General features: G+C 54.5%; 1 protein-coding gene across 8 annotated transcripts in view; it reads left to right on the top strand.

Moving 5' to 3' along the window:
- PEPD (peptidase D) overlaps nt 1-20,240 on the top strand; it is a 136,507-nt gene that overhangs the window by 96,445 nt on the left and 19,822 nt on the right. For all 8 annotated transcript variants that reach the window (XM_055236219.2, XM_055236221.2, XM_055236220.2 and 5 more), the window contains 2 exons: nt 13,630-13,698; nt 15,523-15,600. In XM_055236219.2, the coding sequence (XP_055092194.1) occupies nt 13,630-13,698; nt 15,523-15,600 (147 nt within the window). The remainder of the gene's footprint in view (nt 1-13,629; nt 13,699-15,522; nt 15,601-20,240) is intronic.

The following is a 20,240-nucleotide window of genomic DNA, read 5'->3' as shown; positions in this document are numbered from 1 at the left end:
GATGCCACGAGCCACGACAGCCTCCGCCTCCCCGGCTCCATGCTTGGAGTGCATCCCTGGCCAAGGCACTCCTCTTCTCAGGGCTGATCTCTGTAGGGGCGGCGTGACTGCCACCCCCATTCATCATCTTAAGTAGATAAAGACTTTCAAAGTGATAAATAGCGTTCCTGTTGTTCCTTCAGCCAAGTGTGACTAAAATAACGTTTGGAGTCGTGAGTGAGGATGGAAAGGCTTATTAGAAGAGGGGTTGTCGGCAGTTCACGCCTAACAGCCGGTTCGCTGCCATAAAACACAGCTGCACGCGGTGGAGGGACCCTGCCCACCTCGGGCCCGCCCAGGCTGGCCCTGCCAGATGGTGTCTGGGCCTCCCTCCATGGCACATTTCGCTGCGTCCTGGGCCTTGTGGTTCCTGGATGCTTGGAAGAACGTTCTCAGAGAGGAGACGTCTTTCACAGGCGTCTGTGGTCCTCGCTTCCTGCGGTGCTGGGGATCTGGGGCTGCAGTGACCCAGCTCCTCCTGGTTCCGCAGTGACCCAGCTCCTCCTGGTTCCGCAGTGACCCAGCTCCTCCTGGTTCCCTCCAGCCTAATGGGGTAGCCGAGGCCACCTGCTGCGCACTGACTACTGGCTTGGCGCTGCCTCCCGGGTGACCAGGTCCCTGTATCCAGTGTCCTGTGCTCACAGCACCGAGAGTGGCTGTGTGTCCGTGTGGACAGACTGCTTCTCCTCTCCTCCAGAGCCCTCAGCAGAGGACAATAGGGAGGGAACTGGGTACTAGACCCTCAGGATGAACTGAGTGAGTTGCAGGGGCTGCCCAGAGCTGGGCCCAGGTGCGACAGTGCTTTAGAAAGGCATTGATAGGAAACAGCACTTTCCAGAGAAAGTTAGATCTGAAATGACACATTTGTGAAGTATTTTCAGATTGTAAGACTGAAAAAGGAATTTGATGTTTAGAAATAAAGTAGTGCTGGACTCTTTCAAGACAAAACAGAAAAATGCCCTAGAGGGAATCCAAAGCAAAGCATTTTCTTTTTCTGGAAGGGGTGACTTGGGGATTCTGTCCTCACTCTACTAGGTGGGATCTGGGTGACTCCCGCTGTTGCCCAGGCTGGAGTGCAGTGGCATGAGACCTGAGATCCTCTGTCAAACATGTGCTCCCTAAATATTGAACCTGGGCATGGCACAGTGGCTCACACCTGTAATCCCAGCATTTTGGGAGGCCGAGGTGGGAGGATCACTTGAGGCCAGGAGTTCGAGAGCAGCCTGGGCAACATAGCAAGACCCTGTCTCTACAAATATAAAATAAAATAAAATAAAATAAAATAAGCCAGGTGTGGTTGTGCACGCCAGTAATCCTAGCTCCTCAGGAGGCTGAGGCAGGAGGATTGCTTGAGCCCGGGAGTTTGAGGCTGCATCCCGCCACCTGCCATCTGGGGACTTGGGGAGCTTCTGAACCAAAGGCCTTGCCCAAGAACGAAAAACCAGGCTTTTCCTCAAAGAAGCCTTAAGGCAGGATCTCCCAGAGTTAGTCATTCCACGGGACACCCTGGCAGTTTCGGTCAAGTTCTTGTCCCACCTCTACTATTATCTGCTTAATCGTTTTCTTTCAATTGACTCATTTTTTTTTTCCTTTAAATATATGTTTTAAGATGCTTTTTATCCTCGTCATGAATGAAACCCAATCTAATTTGCCATTAACAGACATTAGCGCTTTCAAATAAATACCTAGTGCATGAAGGAAATATGCTAGTGGGGTACTACATACTGTCATCCCGTGGACTCGTATTGTGCTTTGGGAAATGTGAGCTCAAAAGCAGCCCCTTCCCTCCCCTCGCCCCTGCTTGCCCCTCCAGAAAGCTCCCTGCATACCTGGCTTGCTTCCCCCACACCTTCCTGGGGAGGATGGAGACAGGGTGCCAGTGTTCCTTAGAGGGACAATGTGGCCTCTGGGTTGTGTTGAACTAGGATCATCTGCCACTCTGGTGAGCCTTTTTGTTTGTTTGTTTGTTTTTTTGTTTTGAGACTGAATCTCACTCTGTCGCCCAGGCTGGAGTGCAGTGGCGCATTACAGATGTGCACCACCATGCCTGGCTAATTTTTGTATTTTGAGTAGAAACAGGGTTTCACTATGTTGGTCACGCTGGCCTTGAACTCCTGACCTCAAGTGATCCACCCGCCTCGGCCTCCCAGAGTGCTGGGATTACAGGCGTGAGCCACCGCACCCGGCCTCTGGCAATTCTTTTTGTTTCCTGATCATGTGGTTTGAGCCTCTCTGGATGTATCTGAGGGTAACCCGGTTTTTATTGTTGTTGTTTTTTTGGTTTCTTTTTTTGTTTTTTTTAAAGAGCTGGGGTCTGATATGGTTTGACTGTGTGGATATTGAATCATGGGGGGTGCTTTTCCCCCATATTGTTCTCATGGTAGTGAATAAGTCTTATGAGATCTGATGGCTTTATAAGGGGAAACCCCTTCCACTGGTTCTCATTTTCTCTCTTCCCTGCCACCATGTAAGATGTGACTTGCTCCTTCTTGTCTTCCACCATGATTGTGAGGCCTCCCAAGCCACATGGAACTGTGAGTCCATTAAACCTCTTTTTCTTTATAATTACCCAGTCTTGGGTATGTCTTCCTCAGCAGCTTGAAAATGGACGAATACCAGGTCTCACTAGATTGTCCAGGCTGGACTTAAACTCCTGGGCTCCAGCGATCCTCCTGCCTTATCCTCCTGAGTACACCACCACACATGCACCACCACACTGGCCTTCTGGTCCTTTTTAAAAGGGGGAGTTTTTGTTCTAGGGCCAAGAAAGGTGTCATCTCTACGGTTGGCATGGATTAGTGAGATTGGGTCAGACCCGAACAGGTGTTGATCCCAGAATAAGTCAGAGAACAGTTGGCCAATGGTGGTTGTGTTTACACAGCTCTTCCCAGGCCTTCCAAAGCTGGAGCTCTCTCGCTTGCTCAAGGTGCCAAACACAGGTCTAGAGTCACAGATTGCGAATTTCCCTCAAGATGGGTACTGTGAGCTTTGAGTTTCTTTCTGTTCTGTGTTGTCAGCCTCCCAGGCACCAGTCAAGTTCTGCCCCTGGTGTCCTGTCCTTCTTCCTGGGAATCAGTAGAGAAGGTACTACTGGAGGGGGTCACTACAGGGCCAGCTGCTTGGGGAGGGGTCGACTTGCCCTGAAAGCCCCAGTGAGGGCAGTGGGAAGTCCCAGCACAGGAGCAGGTGACAGGCGCAGCCCCCAACCACCCTTGTTATGTAAAGGATTTATCTTTCAACAAGACGGTGCTCCAAGCCAGCGCACAAGGGGCAGTTAGTGAAAGCAAAGAAAATAATCAAATGGCATTCTGCCTCATGACCTACATCACAATAAATTCTAGGTTGATTGATTAAGTAAATGTGCAAACAGGAAGCCCACAAAAGATGATAGAGTTTATGTAATCATAGGGGTAGGGAACGACTTCTTAAAGGAAGAAGCCATAAAGAAATGTAACAGATCTAGCCAATAAAAATGTAAATTATCTGTCCAGAAATGCCATAAAGAAAATTAAGGAGCAAAGGGGAAACTTGTTACATAAATGATAGTCAGATCCACTGCCTGTGTTCTTCCTGTATAAATCCCTTAAGGATCAATAAGAAAATGATGAACATTCGCATTTTTTAAAAAAGGAACAAGCCATTCAGAAAGGAAGAAATGTGAGGAAGTAGACATGTAAGCATGTTAAAATTTGTCAGTTCATCAGTGAAACAGTGAAATATTTTTGTGTTTTACCCACCAGATTCCCATTCCTGCAGGCAGATGGGCCCTGCGGTGCACTGCTCAGGACCCCAAAATCCTTATGAGTGTTCAGGGGTCCTTTTTGCAGAACATGCCCTGAGAATTGGAAATGTGCATTTGCTCAATAATCTCCCTTCTAGGAATTTAGCCTGAAGACAGTGAAGAGGCACAAGGCCATGGGTGGCCATCATACAGAGAGGCAGAAGAAGCCTCCATCTCTAACAGCAGGAAGTTGGTTAAGTAAATTAGAGGCTGTGGTGCTGCTCATATAGCCATTTACTTATTCAGTCACTCAACAGAGGTATACCAAAGACTTCTGATGTGCCAAGCATTGTTCTGGTCTCTTGAGGGATACTACAGTGAACAAAAAGATAAAGCCCAAGCGTAATGGGAGGCTAGAGATGGATGGATGGATGGATGGATGGATGGATGGATGGATGGATGATAAGTAGGTAAGTAGGTTGGTAGATATAGATGATCATCACCTTGATAGATGATGGATGGATAGATAGGATGATGGCTGGATGGATAGATGATAGGTAGATAGGTAGATATAGAAATAGATGATTGACAGAGTGATGGATGAGTAGATAGAGTGATAAATGGATAGATGATAGGTAGATATAGAAATAGATGATTGATAGAGGAATAGATGGGTGGATATATATAGATGGATGGGTGGATATATATAGATGGATGGATAGATTAGATAGATAGACAGATATAGAAGGATGGATGGATGGATAGATGGAGGGAGGGATGGATCAATGATAAGTAGGTAGGTTGACAGAAATAGATGATTGATAGAGGGATGGATGGATAGATGGGTAGATGGATGGTAGATAGAGGAATGGATGGATGGATGAATGGATGGGTAGATGGATGATAGGTACGTAGGAGGTAGGTGGATAGATAGATGATAGAGTGATGGATGGATGGATGGATGGGCAGTTGGATTGCACTTAGGTAGATAGGTAGACATAGAGTAATGGATGGATGGGTAGATGAATGATAGGTAGGTAAGTAAATAGATGATAGATGGATAGGTGGATGGGTAGATGGATGATAGGTAGGTAGATGATAGAGTGATGGATGGGTAGATAGATTATAGGTAGGTAGATGATAGGTAGGTAGATATAGAGTGATGGATAGATGGATGGATGGGTAGATGGATGCTAAGTAGGTAGATATAGGCAGATGATTGATTGATTGATTGATGCTAGATAGGGATAGCTAGAGAAACATGTCAGATGGTGGTGAGGGTTACAGGGGAGGGAGCTACCTTTATCCAGGGACTCAGGATGCCTCCCTGTGAAGGGGAGGAGAGACCTGAAGGGGGAGAGAGAGCATGCTGTGGCTCTCTGGGGTGGACACTCCAGGCAGAGAGAAAAAGCTGTTCCAGTGGCCTGGTGGGAACTTGCCTGGCAGTTCCAGGAGCAGCGCAGAGTTCGACTAAGAAGACAAGACAAGACAGGGGAGTAAGGGGGAGGTGGGCTGCCGATGGGAAGCCAGGGTTGGTGTGAGCAGAGGAGTCCTGTGATTCTACTTAAGTTGTGGAAGGATCCATTTGTGGAGCACACTCTGTAGGGGACAAGGGCTGAAGCAGGGGGGCCAGCCAGACCACCATCACCATTCACCATCCCTAGCCACCATCCATCTCCCAGTGGGGAGAGAACCATGGCCTGCACCAGGGAGGGAGCAGTGGTGGTGGGGAGAAGTGGTCAGATTCTGGACATAGTGACAGTATTAAATGTAAAAATAGGCCAGGCACAGTGGCTCACACCTGTAATGCCAGACCTTTGGGAGGCCAAGGTGGGAGGATCGGTTGAGCCCAGGAGTTCCAGACCAGCCTGGGCAACATAGCGAGACCCCCATCTCCACAAAACATGTGAAAAAAATTAGCTGGGCATGGTGGTGCATGTCTGTAGTCCCAGCTACTCAGGAAACTGAAGGGGGAGAATCACTTGAGCCCAGGACTTTGAGCCTGCAGTGAGCTATGATTGCACCACTTCACTCCAGCCTGAGTGACAGAGTGAAACCCTTTCTCTAAAAATAAAAATAAAAACAAAAATAAAAAGTACATACATATATCTGTTGATAAGGAAAATGTTCTTTGCTTTAACAAGAACCTTCAGTGGGTCAGCCCAGACCCTGCGCTGGACTGGGCTAGGCTGTTTGTCCTTGCAGACTTGTTTCAGCCCAGTTTGGGCCCCATTCACAGATATGGAGGGGAGGAAGTTTCAGGACAATGACCACGAAGATGTGACTATTCAGGAAACTTGTTGGGCTTTGTCTACTAAAGCTGACCCCCCAAAAACCCTGTGACACAGCATTTCCACTCCTGGCTGTTTGCTCAACCAGAGATGCATGCATGGGCCCCAAAGGACTGTACAAGAACATTCATGGCTGTATTACCCATAATAGCTATGATCTGGAAACAACCCAAACGCTCACCCACAGAAGAATGGAGAAACACACGGGGGCCCACCCCCGCAGCAGAACACCGGCCAGCAGTGAGAACCAACCAGGGACTGCTGCCCACCTAGACGGGTCCACAAACATTGTGGCAGCGGAAGCAGCCAACACCAGAGACCATATTGTTTGACTCCATTTACATGAAGTTAAAAAATAGGCAAACTAATCTATGGTGATAGGAGTCAGGCTACCCCTAGGGAAGAGAGACTGACCAGGAGGGGGCCAGGCACGCAGGCGTGCGCAAGTTGTGCCGGGCCATTGTGCTGTGTCTGTAGGATTTGGGTTCTTTTCTGTATGTACGTCCCACTTCCGTAAAAAGGTGAGTTTTTTTTTTTTTTTAATTACAGCTAATCATTTTTATTTATTTATTTATTTAGAGACAGAGTCTGGCTTTGTCGGCCAGGCTGGAGTGCAGTGGTGCGATCTCAGCTCACTACAACCTCCACCTCCCAGGTTCAAGCAATTCTCCTGTCTCAGCCCCCTGAGTAGCTGGGATTACAGGCACCCGTCACCACGCCTGGCTAATTTTTGTATTTTTAGTAGAGACGGGGTTTTACCATGTTGGCCAGGCTGGTCTCGAACTCCTGACCTCAGGTGATTCACCCACCTCAGCCTCCCAAAGTGTTGGGATTACAGGTGTGAGCCACCATGCCTGGCCACAGCTATTTTTAAAATAATTATTAAATATTAATCTGTGTTTATACATTTAAAAAAAATGCCTGGAAGGATGTTCAACAAAATATTGGATAGAGAAGACTTCTGGGTGTTAACACGACCAGTGACTTTTTTTGTTTGTGCAGAGAATTTCTAAGACTTCTCCATGTACATATAAAACATAAGTATATTACAGTCTGACGAGCCAGGGCTTTGGGGACAGAGAAGGAGATAGAATGTTTTATCCAGTAACTGATCCAGGGAACTCAGAAACTCAACCTAATCAAGCACGTTGAAAATAAAGGGGAAGATTTGTTAATTGAATGTCATGTTGTGTCCTCAGTTATGCTTAATACAAGATAGGCAATTTAGAATTCCCAATTATCCAATTAAAATGCTAATTATCTTGTGCCTTGATAAGGCAGCTCTCAGAGAGAGGGTGAGCTGCTCCTGTCTGTTGTGTCTCTTCCTCCTGCTGTGACCGCTGCCGTCTTGGCCGCTGCCCTTGCCTGTGATTGGCGGATCCCCCCTTCTGGGCGGGGCCTCAGCATCCTATGCCTCTCTCAGACCCCAGCTCCTGCTTTCCACCAGCTGGCCTGGGGCTCCTTGGCCCAGGACTTGGTGGGCCAGTTGTCCTTGCAGACTCTTTTCTGCTCAGTTCGGGCCTCGTGCATGGGTGCGAGGTCAGGGCCCCAGAAGGCATTAGCCATGGCATCACCCACTGCCAGTGTTTATGGAGTTGAAGCTTTTCCCTGCATCTTCTTCAGCCTTCACAGCAAGCCCCGAAGTCAGCACTGTTCCAGCCCCCACCTACTGACAGACCTGAGGCTTCAGAGGCATCTGGGTCAAGACCATAAGCTTTGCAGTCGGAGACCCTGCGTGGACTCCAAGCCCGAACACGGATTCAGTGGGTTTCCTGACCCCAACCCGTCATTGTTCTGACTGCAGCATCCTCCTCTGTGCAGTGGGAAAATCCCTCAGCCCCCAAAGGGTTGTTGTCATGCTAAATGCTGCTGTTGGCTGTTCAGTTTCTCTTACTGGAGCAGCTACACAACCTGCCTCAAGCCTCAGACTGAGTGGGCAGCAGGGCCTGGATTGAATCAGTCTGCCCACCCATCCCCACAGTGCAGTGCCTTGTGCGGCCCCCTGGCAGGAGCTGAGGAGTCAGGGAGAGTGATCTGGGCGGCAGTGGGCTCCAGGAGTGTGACTTTATCTGCTTGCCCACATGGAGATGGTCCATGCAAGCCCAAGAAGCCTGGCCCCATATACCCTGTAACCATGCTGGCTGGCCTTCTGGAAGCCCTGGTGGGAAGGTGTTGCCCCAGGTCAAACAGTCTCTGTCTGTGGGCCAGGACTGGGGTAGGAGCGGCGGGAAGAGGGAGTGAGGAGCTCTGGGCAGCAGAGCAAGCTGCTGAAGCCGAGCACTGCATCTGCTACAGACGGCCTGTGTCTGACGCTGCCATGTTGGTGCCAGCTACACAGTGATGCTGACCAGCTCTCTGCTAGCACCAGTTTTATTAATCATGCATTTCCAGCTTTAGTCCGAGGCTTCAGGTCAGTCCCTTCTTGGTGACATGTCACGTGAATGCCTCTTGCTCATTTCAGGCACTCGGAGCCTCAGCAGGTGCTCATTCCTAGCTTTCTCTCTGTTTGTCCTCACGCTGGGGCCTGGGGAAGGGGAGGCACGCAGCAGCCCCCCAGTTCACTGCCAAGTCCCAGTACCTGCTCTTTGGAAGACCCACGGGAAACAGTGCTAAAAGAGCCAGGACCTGCCTGGGAGTTGGGGCAGAGCCTTGGATAGGTCGCTGGTACCACCCAGGCGGCGATTCGAAGGGTAGGGCTTGGGCGCCTTCGCCTGTGCCTTCTGATGACCCACTGGTCACCCCAGAAGAAGAGCTTGGTGCAGCTCCCCTCCTTCCATGGGAATTCAAGAAGAATGTAGCAGGTGCTTCTGGTTCCATGCATAAGGAGCTATGCCGGGGCTCCACTGGTAGAAACATCCGGTTTTGGCTCCAAGTCCTCCATAGTGGCTGCTCCCACTTTGGGGACCATAAGACACCCTCTGCTCAGCCTGAGGTGTCTCAGGGCATCCCCTGCAGGACTGCATGGCCCTTACTCTGAAAAGGATTTTCCCTTAGTAAGTGGTGTATCACGTTAATTACACAATTATGGTCATGTGTACCCAGAAAATATCGCAGCAATTACTTAAAATAAATGTGAATTATAAGCAACTTAGTGCTGAGACGACTATACACAGCAAAACTGCTTGGCCCCAAACATCATGAGGTACTTCTCACTCTCTGTGGCTCTCTCCCTCTTACATGCCCCAGTCCTGGGCGCACCCTGGGAAGGCGGGGACCCTGGGTCAGCTCTGTGAGGGTGAGGGGCAGCCGTGAAGGGATGGTGGGCACAGGCGCCCTCTGTCCAGCCAGAAGCCTGTCTGTGCGCACGTGTTCCGGTAGCTGGTGCAGAGGACACACCTCCGCGTTTTTGCTGGTGAACATCCTGGAGATGCTGGGAGTGTGTGGGCCCAGGAAGGACTTCTGTAGAGAACTTGGCTGCCTGGAGGGTGCGGGAGTGGGTGTCCAGGCCGTGGACCTCTGCAGATTCTGTTTGGTTTTAAAGGAATAGTCAAGAGGCTGTTTCTCAAAGCCTGGCACAGCATGCCCACGACCTCCTCTCCTGCTGCTGAGGAGGGATCCCCATTCTCCAGCCTCCCTCCAGGCCTCTGAACAGTGACGGCGATGGCTAGGTCACTGTACACAGAGCTCCTTGGGTGCCAGGCACCATTCTGTATACTCCATGTATGTTAAATCATTTGACTGGCATAGCAGCCCTGGGAGGGAGGCACCACTATCATCCTCATTTTACAGATGAGGAAACTGAGGCATGGAGAGGCCATTCAGCTGGCCAGCGGCAGAGCCAAGATTTGCCCTTGAGATTGGTGTTCAGTCCCAGAAGGCTGGGTATGTGGGGCCCAGAGCAGGGAGCCCAGCACAGGGACCGGGGTGCGGAACACTCTCCCCACCTCAGGTTTGTAACCTCATGTCCTGACTACCTGCTTTCCTAAGCCCTCCGCCCAGGTGAGGGGGCTCCACCAGCTCTGCCCATTTTCGCTCCCAAGCTTCTGTTCCCGGCCCAGCCTCCCATCTCCACCTCTTGAGTACCTCAGATCCACTGAGGCCCAGCCAGGTAAAGGGAATGATGTGGCCAGGGCCACCCTGTACACTGCCTCACTAACCTCTTCGGCGCCACCCCACCCATGCTCGAGGCACATAGCTTGGCCGACACTTGCTGCCAGGCAGCCCTTCCACCGCTGTCTGGGCAGCTGCAGCATTTTTATAGGACTGTGGCTCGTCTTCATGTTAGGTGATAAACTTCTGAGGGCAGGAGGTGGGCCGTGTGCCCGGGAGCGCTCCACGGGCTGGATTTGTGGGTCCCAGCGGGAGGCCCAGCGATGCGGTCTCTAGGGACCCCATTCCTGCAGATCTGGGTCTGGGGATTTGCTGCTCCTGCCCCATTTGTCATCTCCTGGCACTGACAAATGTGCCTGCCCCCCTGACACTGCAGTAACTCCATCCACCTCGTTATTCACCACTCATGCAGATTTCCCCAGGTTGCTTAAGGGCTCTCTCACTTATGCCTGGATACAAGCCTCTTCTACCCGAGTCTTGCCTGAGAGAAATTTATAGGTGAGGGTGTTAGAGGAATGGCCACATAAGGAAAAACAATGTCGTTGCCTGGGACTTAGGCAGACCACGGCCTCCTCTCAGCCAATCAGGAAGCCCCTCCCTGCAGCTGGGGAGGAGGTGGGCACTGGGCTTGAGCCTGGCTGGGGTGTGTGCACCACCCCATCTGCCTTCCAGGTGAGCAGGAGGGAGCAGGGGCTGTTAGACCCAGCTGGTCCGGGGCTGCACGATGTGAGTCATAAATTTATGGAAGGAGCCTGTGGAGATGGTCGCGGGCGGCGGGGGCGGTGACACTCTCCCTGTCTTGCTGTCTGCTGCCCTCTGCTGGAGAGCCTGTTCCAGGTGTTAATTATTTTGGGTGGGTAGTAGCTAGCCTGCTCTAGGGATGAGTTGGCTGGACCCCTCCTGCCTCGCACTTGGAGGAGTTGTGATGCTGCCACTGCCATGGCATGTTGGTCATCCATGGGACAGGCTGTCAGCCTGTACTCATAGCCCACACTTGCTCCTGGTCATCCCAGCACCACTCGCCGAGCTCTGGCCCAGCTGTGCGGGGCCGTACGTTGCCTCCACATCAAGCATGGGCCCCAGTTTGGAGCGTCCACCCCTCAGTGCTCACCACTTGAAGATCAGAACTGTGCCGCGCTGGGCTCACACGTATCCACAGGCCCCCTGTGCTGCCACATCTGCCCAGAACTTGGGTGCCCTTGTGCGTCCACACCCCAAGCCCAAAGTCTACAGAAAACGTGGGCTCGTTTTGCCCACCTGTTATTGCCACCAAAGCACCAGTGTGTCCTCAAGTTGCGTCAGAAAAGGTCATTTAAAACAAAATTCAGGACTGAAGTCCACTGTGAAGCATTTCAGACACTTTTAGGCTGGCGTGAATATCCAGCACATGGTGCTCCTCCTCTTTCCAACTCCTTCCTATGGAATAGTGTGTGGAGTTGTCAGCGTGGCCGGCAAAGGTGACCAGTGTCGGGCTGCACTTTGCAGGTGAAAACTGGGTCAGCGTTTCTTTAGTTTGATGCTTCTGTGAGCTGTGCCTTCTTGAAAGTACTATTTTTTTCTTAAAAAGCAGCAAAGGCATTCAAAGACAGTTGTCTCCACTGAGTGGGTTATGCAGGGGGAAGCTTGCTGCAGGCGAGAGAGTCAAGTTTCCTCACTGCCTCCCCTTTCCGATTTTTTTTATTGTATTGATTGATTGTTTTTTTAAGAGATGGGGTCTCGCTGTGTTGCCCAGGCTGGTCTTAAACTCCTGGCCTCAAGCAGTCCTCCAACCTTGGCCTCCCAAAGTGCTGAGATGACAAATGTGAGCCACTGCGCCCAGCCTGCCGCTCCTTTCTTGTAGAATATGTGAGTTCCTCTGCACATGTGGATGGCATCTCTGTCCCTCTGGCTGTCTTTTCCAAAGCCAGCCAGTCCCAGTGCAGCCCGTGGTTGTCTGCAGGTCACTTGTCCCACAGAGGCCCGCTGTCCCCATCATGTCGAGAATGACCATGTGGCCTCTGAGGTTCACTTCTGTCGGTGCAGGATCACATCTCCCAAAGCCAAGGGAGCACCCCTGTTCCACGGCATGGGTCAGGCCTCTTCTCGGACTTTCTGGGAGGGCGCCACAGAGGTGTGAAGTGGCTTCTGAGGCCGCCTGTCTGGCCTGGCGCACAGGGCTTGCCACGTGGGGCACTGGCCTTGCCTGCCTTGGTAGGAACGTGCCTGGACTGTGGCGAAACTCAGCGCTGAGACTCCCAGGAGTGAGGTGGAAGCCGCCTCCTGAGCGCTTGCACCACGAATACGGGGGTGGCTGAGGAGCGGAGCGCATGGCTTCCTTGCCTCTCTGGTAGTTCCTGAAATTCTTTATTTTCAAGAAATATTTCACTCGCAGATACCCAATTATCCTGTGAGGTTTGGAAGGCAAGTCTGAAAGCTGATTGAATCTACCACAGCCGTTCCTGCATAACAACTGCTTAATATCCAATCATGACAATTATACATAATTTGTGTTGACAGTGCCTAGAAGATGAAACTCCCCCGTACGGATGTTCCTTAAGGCAGGCCTGGAACATGCAGGGCAGGATTGCCATGTGGCGTGCCCTTGGGCGGCCGCAACGACTGCCCTGGTCAGCGGTGGGCGGGTGGGGACCACCTGGGCCTGTCTCACCTGGTGGCAGGTGGACCAGCTGTGGTCCGGCAGGAAAGCTACGGCCGAGGCCTCAGGGAAGGGGTGAGGGCAGCTCCGCACCACCACACCCCTCACCAGCTAGGTTCAGTAGAGGAAGACCAGGGCAGAATGGCTCAGTCCCTTGGAGCTCAAAGACCCGTGCAGCGATTGTGCTACCATCCGCCATCCTAGAGGGCTTGTCTTTCTCTCCAGACTTGGCTGTGGCCCCACCTGCTCAGGGTGGGAGCTTGTGGAGAGGCCCCAGCCAGCAGGCGGCTCGTTCCAAGGAGGGAGAAGCAGGATGTGTGCCCCAGGCCTTGTCTCTCCCACATCCCTGGAGACCACCCTGCCCTGCCCCACCTGTAGGAGGCCTGTCCCTTGCCCCTTCTGCCCACAGCTCCTGTGCCCTCTCCCTGGGTGAGCGCAGGCCGTACATCCAGCCCCTCCTGGCAGGGTGGGTGGTGGCCACTGGGCACAGAGTCACAGGGAATCACTTCCTCCAGCTCTGCAGAAATGTGTGGCCTCTGCCCCAGCCCAGCTTCCCCCGGGGCCCGGGCTCCGGGAGTCCCATCTCTCCTGATGTGCCTGGGAAGCCACTTGCCATGGCAGTCAGTGGAGGCTGGCAAGCTCCTCTGGCAGGTGGCTGCGCCCTGCTGGGCCCCCAGCTTCTCCGTCACTCCACACTGGCCTCTGAGATTCTGCAGCCTGTGACTGACCCCCAGGCTGTAAGCCTCACAGACTCAAACTGAGAGCTTGGACCATTTTGGGGCCACAGCAGGGGAGGACATGGGCCGAGGGCCTTCCCTTGGGGTTTATGGGGCTTGTGGAGTGGGGTGTGCCTGCTCTGGTGCCCCAACTCTGACGCATCTCTGCCCCTGCAGCCTCTTCGAGCACTACTGCTACTCCCGGGGTGGCATGCGCCACAGCTCCTACACCTGCATCTGCGGCAGGTAAGCGGGGCACCCTGGCTCCCCTGGGGGTGACCAGTGGGAGGAGGTAGGGCAGTTAGTGAGTGGGGGGCTCCACCATCCCCCAGCTCAGCCACACTTGCTCACTTACACACCCACACCAGCGCCTGGCCCAAGCTTGGAAGTCGCTCCTCCCTCCCAAGACTCCAGGAGCTGAGGTGGCCTCTGCCTGCAGGACCTGGCACTGGGTGAAGGAGGCAGCATGGCCTGCCCACTGCAGAGGGGCTGCTTGGCGTCCCCTCCCTCCTGTCCCCAGCTGGTCAGCACAGCAGCTAAGCACAGGAAGGCCACTCGTCCACATGGGCACACACAGAGCATGTGGGGACTGGGCTGTGAGCTCAGGCTGGGCAGCTTCTGTATGCAGCAGGGATGGAGTGTGGAAGGGTCAGTGCAGAAAGTGGTGGCGGTGTGTCTATGTGTGGGTGTGGCTGCGTGGGGACCAGTGCTGCTGTATGTGGGTGTGCATGTCACTGTTGGTATGCCTGCTCATAGCACATGGTGGCGAGGGGCAGGGCTCTGTGTGGGTGTGTGTGCTTGGGTGTGTGCCATCAACACATGGCTGGGTGTGCTTAGAGGCACACACATGATAGAAATGACTGTGATATGGGATCATTGCCATGCTGTGTGGGCCATGCACAGCGGCGTGTGTCCCTTGGGTTGTGTCTGCCCCCACATGCGTCCTGGCTGTGGGCGTGGCCCCCTCGTCTCCCAGGCTCTCCCAGCCAGTCTCCCTGCTCTCTGCCCCTCGGGTCTGGCCCCTGCCCGGCCAGGATGGAGCCAGGCAGCTCTGCCAATGCGCACGTCCCCGGCGCATGAATAATACATGTGAAATCTCAGTCCTTGGAAATGTTCTTCTCTGGTGGATGGAGAGAAAATCATTATTTGTACTTTTATGATTCCCGAGACTCCTGAGCAGGGCCATAAATATTACACCCAGGTGGGGGTTTTTCCCCTGCTTTGGACAGACTTAAAAGTCCTTTTTTTCTTAAAGGCATCGCTCATTAGGGAAGCCTTTTCTGGCAGAGGAGCGAGGATCCTCTTGGTTTCCTGTCTCTCCAGCCCGGTCAGGACGCCAGGGCAGCTCCAAGACAGCCAGGGCCCTTTCCATAGAGGCCCTCTTCCCTTTGGCCACCAGGAAAGAAGGGGTTCCGTAGGGCCCTTCTCCAGGCCCAGGAACTGCTGTTCCCCTTTTTTGCTCTTTTTTTAATTTAAAGACAGGGTCTCCCTCTTTTGCCCGGCTGGAGTGTAGTGGCATGATCATAGCCCACTGCAGCCTCCACTTCCCAGGCTCGGGTTATCCTCCTAGCTCAGCCTCCGAGTAACTGGGATTACAGCTGTGAGCCACCTAACCCGGCTAATTTTTTTGCATTTTCTGTAGAGGTGGGGTTTCACCATGTTGCCCAGGCTGGTCTTGAACTTGTGGGCTCAAGTGATCCGCCCGTCTTGGCCTCCCAAATTGCTGGCATGACAGGCATGAGCCACCGCACCTGGCCCATTGCTAAGCTTTACGTGTGCTCCCCCATGGTGCCCACATCCCAGCCCAGAGGGCAGCCACCTAACCACGCTTTCAGCCGGGAGACTCTGCCACAGACTGAGGCTGGTTGCCAGCCATGTGGCTGCGGGGTGACAGGGCCATCGTATCCCCCGGCCTCACCTCTGGCTATGGACCTGGTCCAGCCATGCCTGGGCCTCTGCTGGAGGTGGGGACCGTGCTGCTCATGGGCAGGGGATCGGGCATCCACCCCCTCCTCCAGAGCCTGCTGCAGAAGAATGGGCTTTGATTCACCCTCTCCCGGCTCTTTGCAGTGGTGAGAACTCAGCCGTGCTGCACTACGGACACGCCGGAGCTCCCAACGACCGAACGATCCAGAATGGGGACATGTGGTAAGTAGGGCCAGCGGCCCTGGCTCTGTGTGTGAACAGCCAGGCCAAGGTTGGACTCAACTTCAAGATGGACCAGAAGCCTCTGGGTCCCTGTCCTGAGAGGGCTGACCACAGCAAGTCCCTGGGCTTCTTGGCCCAGACTTCTCTGCCAAGGACATCGGCCTGCGTGGTGCCTTCTCCAGGGCCAAAAGCCTGCACCCCCCAGGGAGCACTGAGAGAGAGGGCACAGGAGAGGGGCCCCCGATGGTTTCCTGTGGGCCATGGGATTGTGGGCTCTCTGAGGGGGCCTGAACCATCCCCAGCCTCTGCCTAGGCTGTCCTCTCCGTTCAGGGGGCACCACGCTCGCATCTTTATGTCTTGGTGCCAGGAGGGCAGGCCCCTTGGTCTGGAGTTGGGAAGACCCCAGGGAGCCTCCCATGCTCTGAAACCTGCCATCCTCCTGCTGTAGGAGCCCGTGGCCCATGCGGCCCTGCGTTCAGCAAGTCAGCAGTGCTGACCTGTGGCTGTGTGCAGGGCTTTCCTGAGCATGACTTGCTGTGCTCACAGCTCTTCATAGAAGCCATGACAAGGAGATGTGGGCAGGCTCTGCAGCCTCCGCCCCTCAGGTAGGCTCTTCTCTCACTGGAGGACTTGCAGTCCTACCCACAGCCCCTCGGTGTGCAGGGCAGAGCAGCTGGGCCGCTGCCCCGGGGCGGGGAAGGGGTGTGTGAGTACCTGCAGCCTGGCCCCTGCTCAGTCCCTCCGCGTTCTTTGCCTGTGCCCTGCACGTCAGATGTCAGCCAGGGCCAGCCCAGGCAGTGCAGAGCTCCTGAGAGCTACCCCAGTGCTGGGGCCCTGGGGCTCAGCCACAGCTACGCAGGCCCTGTCTTGGCCTCCAGACATTTCACTGTGGTCACTGACTAGCAGAGGAGGTGCCTTGTCCTTCCCGGTTCTTTGGTGCCCTTTCTTCTATGGCAGATGCACTTGAACAAGCCTCCCGCAGAGCCCTCTGCCCCCCCGGCAGCGTGGCATGTTCTCAGGCCTGCGTAGCGCCCGGCTGGGCTGCCTCTACCTCCCCATCGAGGAGCCACCCCAATGTGCCAGCTCTTCCAGCGGGAGTTCCCGTGATGGCTGCTTACCGGCCTGGACCCCGCCTCGCCCTACCGCAGGTAGTGGGGGGAGCCCACCCCCCAGAGTCCCCAGCCATGCCCACTGAAGGACAGGAACCCACATGCCCAGACCTACGGCCAGATGACCAGCTGCCCGGAGAGCGTTGAGCCATCAAGGCCGAGTATTTGCAGGAACACACTCAGTCTTGGGGCCCTCCCTGCCCTTGGGCACATGGCCCGCTGAGACTGCCCGGGCTCCCCGCTCACCCAGGTCCATAGCTGATGAGCTGTTCCAGCTTGAGCCATGCTAGCAGGAGCCCAGCTCAGACCTTGGGTGGGGCCAGCACATGCCGCCGCAGTAGGGCTGTGTTAGGAACTCGGCAGGTTGAAGGTGCAAGCGGAGGCAGGCCAGTGGAACTGCCGCCCACTGCGCGCTGGGCCTCAGTGGACTCCCTGGCCTACCCGACAGCACTGGCTCCACGGATCCTGGTTCACTCTGCCACCACAGTGAGCCCCACAAATGGTGGGCCAGTCCACTCCCCACTGGGTAGCCACCATGCTCGGGGCTGGGAGGCTCAGAGCAGAGCTCAGCTCTCCTCCTACATGCCTGGGGCCACAAGGTGACCGGGCCCTTCCTCTGGATCTCTGTGGATTTTCTCACCCACTCCTTACCCTGATCCTGCGATGTAGGCACCTCACCCCATGTGTTGGCCAAGGAACTCTGACACAAGGAGGGCACCAGGCCCAGGTGTGAGGCCAGAGGCACTTAGGGAAGGAATTGGCAAACTCAGACTTGGCTGGACAGGGGACTAGAGCAGGAGAGGGTGGCAGCCCTGCCCCCACACCATGGACCCACCAGTGGCTCCAGACACCACCTGGCCTCCTGAAACTTTTTAAGAGACAGCCTTGCCCTGTCTCCCAGGGTAGAGTGCAATGGCACAATCATAGCTCACTGCAGCCTCAAACTCCTGGGCTTAAGAGATCCTCCCACCTCAGCCTCCCGAGTAGCTGAGACTACAGGTACAAGCCACCATGCCCAGCCAATTTTTTTATTTTTAATATTAAAAAGACAGGGTCTCACCATGTTGCCCAGGCTGGTCTGGAATTCCTGGGCTTAAGTGATCCTCTTGCCTCGGCCTCCCGAAAGTGCTGGGATTACAGATGTGAGCCACGGTGCCCAGCCCTGAAACCTTTTCTAAAGCTCTTTAACCCTGTAGCCCATTCTGGCTGGGCCTGGAGGACAGGACATGGGAACCCAGTCTCAGGGCAGAGGGCACATCAGTGGGTCCCCACAGTCCAGGGGGCATTTCTGGATGGCTGGAGAGCCCTGTGCCAGAGCCACTTGGCCATGCTTTTCTCCTCCGTGGGCTCAGCACACCCCAGAAGAAGTGGCTGCTCCTTTATGACCCTCTTTATCTGCCCTGGAGAGGGTCCTGGGATAATCCCAGATGCTGTGGCCTCGGCCCTCTGGGACAGCACATGGCACCTGCATCTCCCGGCTGCAGCTGTAGAGGCAGGAGTGATCCGAGGATGTTAATGCCAAGTCCAAATTGGTGATTTGATTTTTCTAGTGCTAACTTTGAAATGTAGCCAGTAGAATAATTATGAGTTTATTGTAGTCAATTTATTATGCAGCATTTAGAACAACATGTTTTGTTGATTACTGCTACTGCCAGATTGCTGGAGGCATTTATAATCCATTGTTGTATTGAAATTGATCTGCTGAGCGCCTACTGCGTTCGGTAAATAATAAATCAGTCTGTTATCCCAACATAAAAGCCACGATACTTCATCCTAAGGTATGAAACTAAAGCATGAGCCCAGCGTAGAATTCCCCCGAACCCGAGCGCCTCCCAGAGCAGTGCGCCTGCTGCAGTGGCCTGTTGTGGGTTTTAGTCCTTTGACTGGGGGAAGACACCCCAGAGATATTTTAGCGTCTAGGAATGGGATTTTGTGGGGAATCAGAGCTGGTCCAGGGCAACCAGATTATACAGCTGTACTGGAGAAGGGTGGGGGTACTAAGAGGAGGCCAGCCTTTTCCATCCCTCTCTCCACAGTCCCAGATACGAGCACTCCCCCAACACGCACACACATGGATACACACACAGGGAACTGACCGAGGCCGTGCTGCATGGCAGTGATCACAGGGCAAGCCCCTGCCTCCCTCTCTTGCAGTGGCCACCTGGCACAGCGTGGGCCCTCTTCGGGCAAGAGCAGCAGCCCCGGTGTCCTCACCGAGCTGGGCAGGCCAGGCCCCGATGCCCACTTCCAGCAGCTGGTTCTGCAGCACAGGCTGGAGGTGCGAGCCACAGGCAGAGCTCCGGCCAGGCCTGGTTTATTTTCAGACAGCTCCCGTCCCATGGTTGCCCTGTTCTGTGTCTTCAGCCCAAAAGTGTCCTCCATGATGTGTACACCAAGCGGGGTTTGGGGCTGGCTAGGCCCCCCTCCTACTCCTCCGTCTTTACCCTTCCAGCAGCTTCCCTGGAGCTAGGCTGAGTCCACTGTTGGCCACAGTCATGGCCTGAGAGGGCCTGTGAACCAGACACCCTGGTTCCTGCTTCAGGTCAGGCTTGTCAGCCAAGGACTGAGACAGACATCCTGAGGGCCGTCCCTCACCCCCAGCCAGCCGCCCCCGAGCCCCTTCCCGCTTCTCTGGGCGTGATCCCGCCCCACCCACTCGCATGCACGCAGGGGTGAGGGGCGGGACTTTGTGGTGGCTGCATACACCCTCAGCCTGGTTCAGAGCCAAGCGGCCCCATGTGGGGCCTGTAGCCGCCAAGCCTCTGGGGGTTTTGCTATTGTTCTCAGAGTCTTTTCCCGCTGTGATCCTGGGGTTTGCCATGAACCCCATCTCCAAGTCACTGTACCAGAGGGGCCATTCGCTGCTTTTTTGTTTTCCTTTATAAACCCCCCTGGGCAGACCTTCAAGAGCAGGGTTACAAAAGCGCAGCACACTTGCTAATTAACACTTTCAACATGTTCACACGGATCGAGGTGCCTGAGATCACTGGAGGCCATTCCTAAGTGGGAGACCCCAGAAGACCCCTCCCCACTCACTCCAGCCCTGAGCAGGTTTGTGTGAGCACACAGGTGGCCAGGACTCATCCCCCTGCTCCTCCTGGTCATCTTCTGAGCCCCCATGTGCTGCCCGGTCCTTCCACAAACAGCCTGGGCTGTGGGCACCAGAGCCACTGCAGGCCAGCAAGCTTCACAGCTAGGGCAGGGGGTGCATGGTCCATGATTCTGGGAAGCAGTGCGCCCAGAGAGGGCCCACCCCTTGCAGCACTCCGGGCCTGAGGCTGCCCCAGGTCCCAGAGAGGCTCACCCCACAGGGCAGAGGTGGAGGGCTCTGGTTGGGAAAGCAGCTGGGACACTCCTCCTGCCTCCCTCACTTCCTGATCATGTGGTGGGGGTTGGAGGGGGGGGCCTTAATCTACTGTGGCCCCTTGCAGAGTTTCTAGAGCACGTGTCCCAGGATGCCCCAGGCCTTGGTTGCCCCAGTCAGGATGCAGCTGGTAGGCAGCGAGCCGGTCCTTCCAGCACTGGCCAGA

This window comes from Symphalangus syndactylus, chromosome 13 (genome assembly GCF_028878055.3).
Source record: "Symphalangus syndactylus isolate Jambi chromosome 13, NHGRI_mSymSyn1-v2.1_pri, whole genome shotgun sequence".
Lineage (NCBI taxonomy): Eukaryota > Metazoa > Chordata > Mammalia > Primates > Hylobatidae > Symphalangus > Symphalangus syndactylus.
This window is presented reverse-complemented; position numbering and strand designations above follow the sequence as displayed.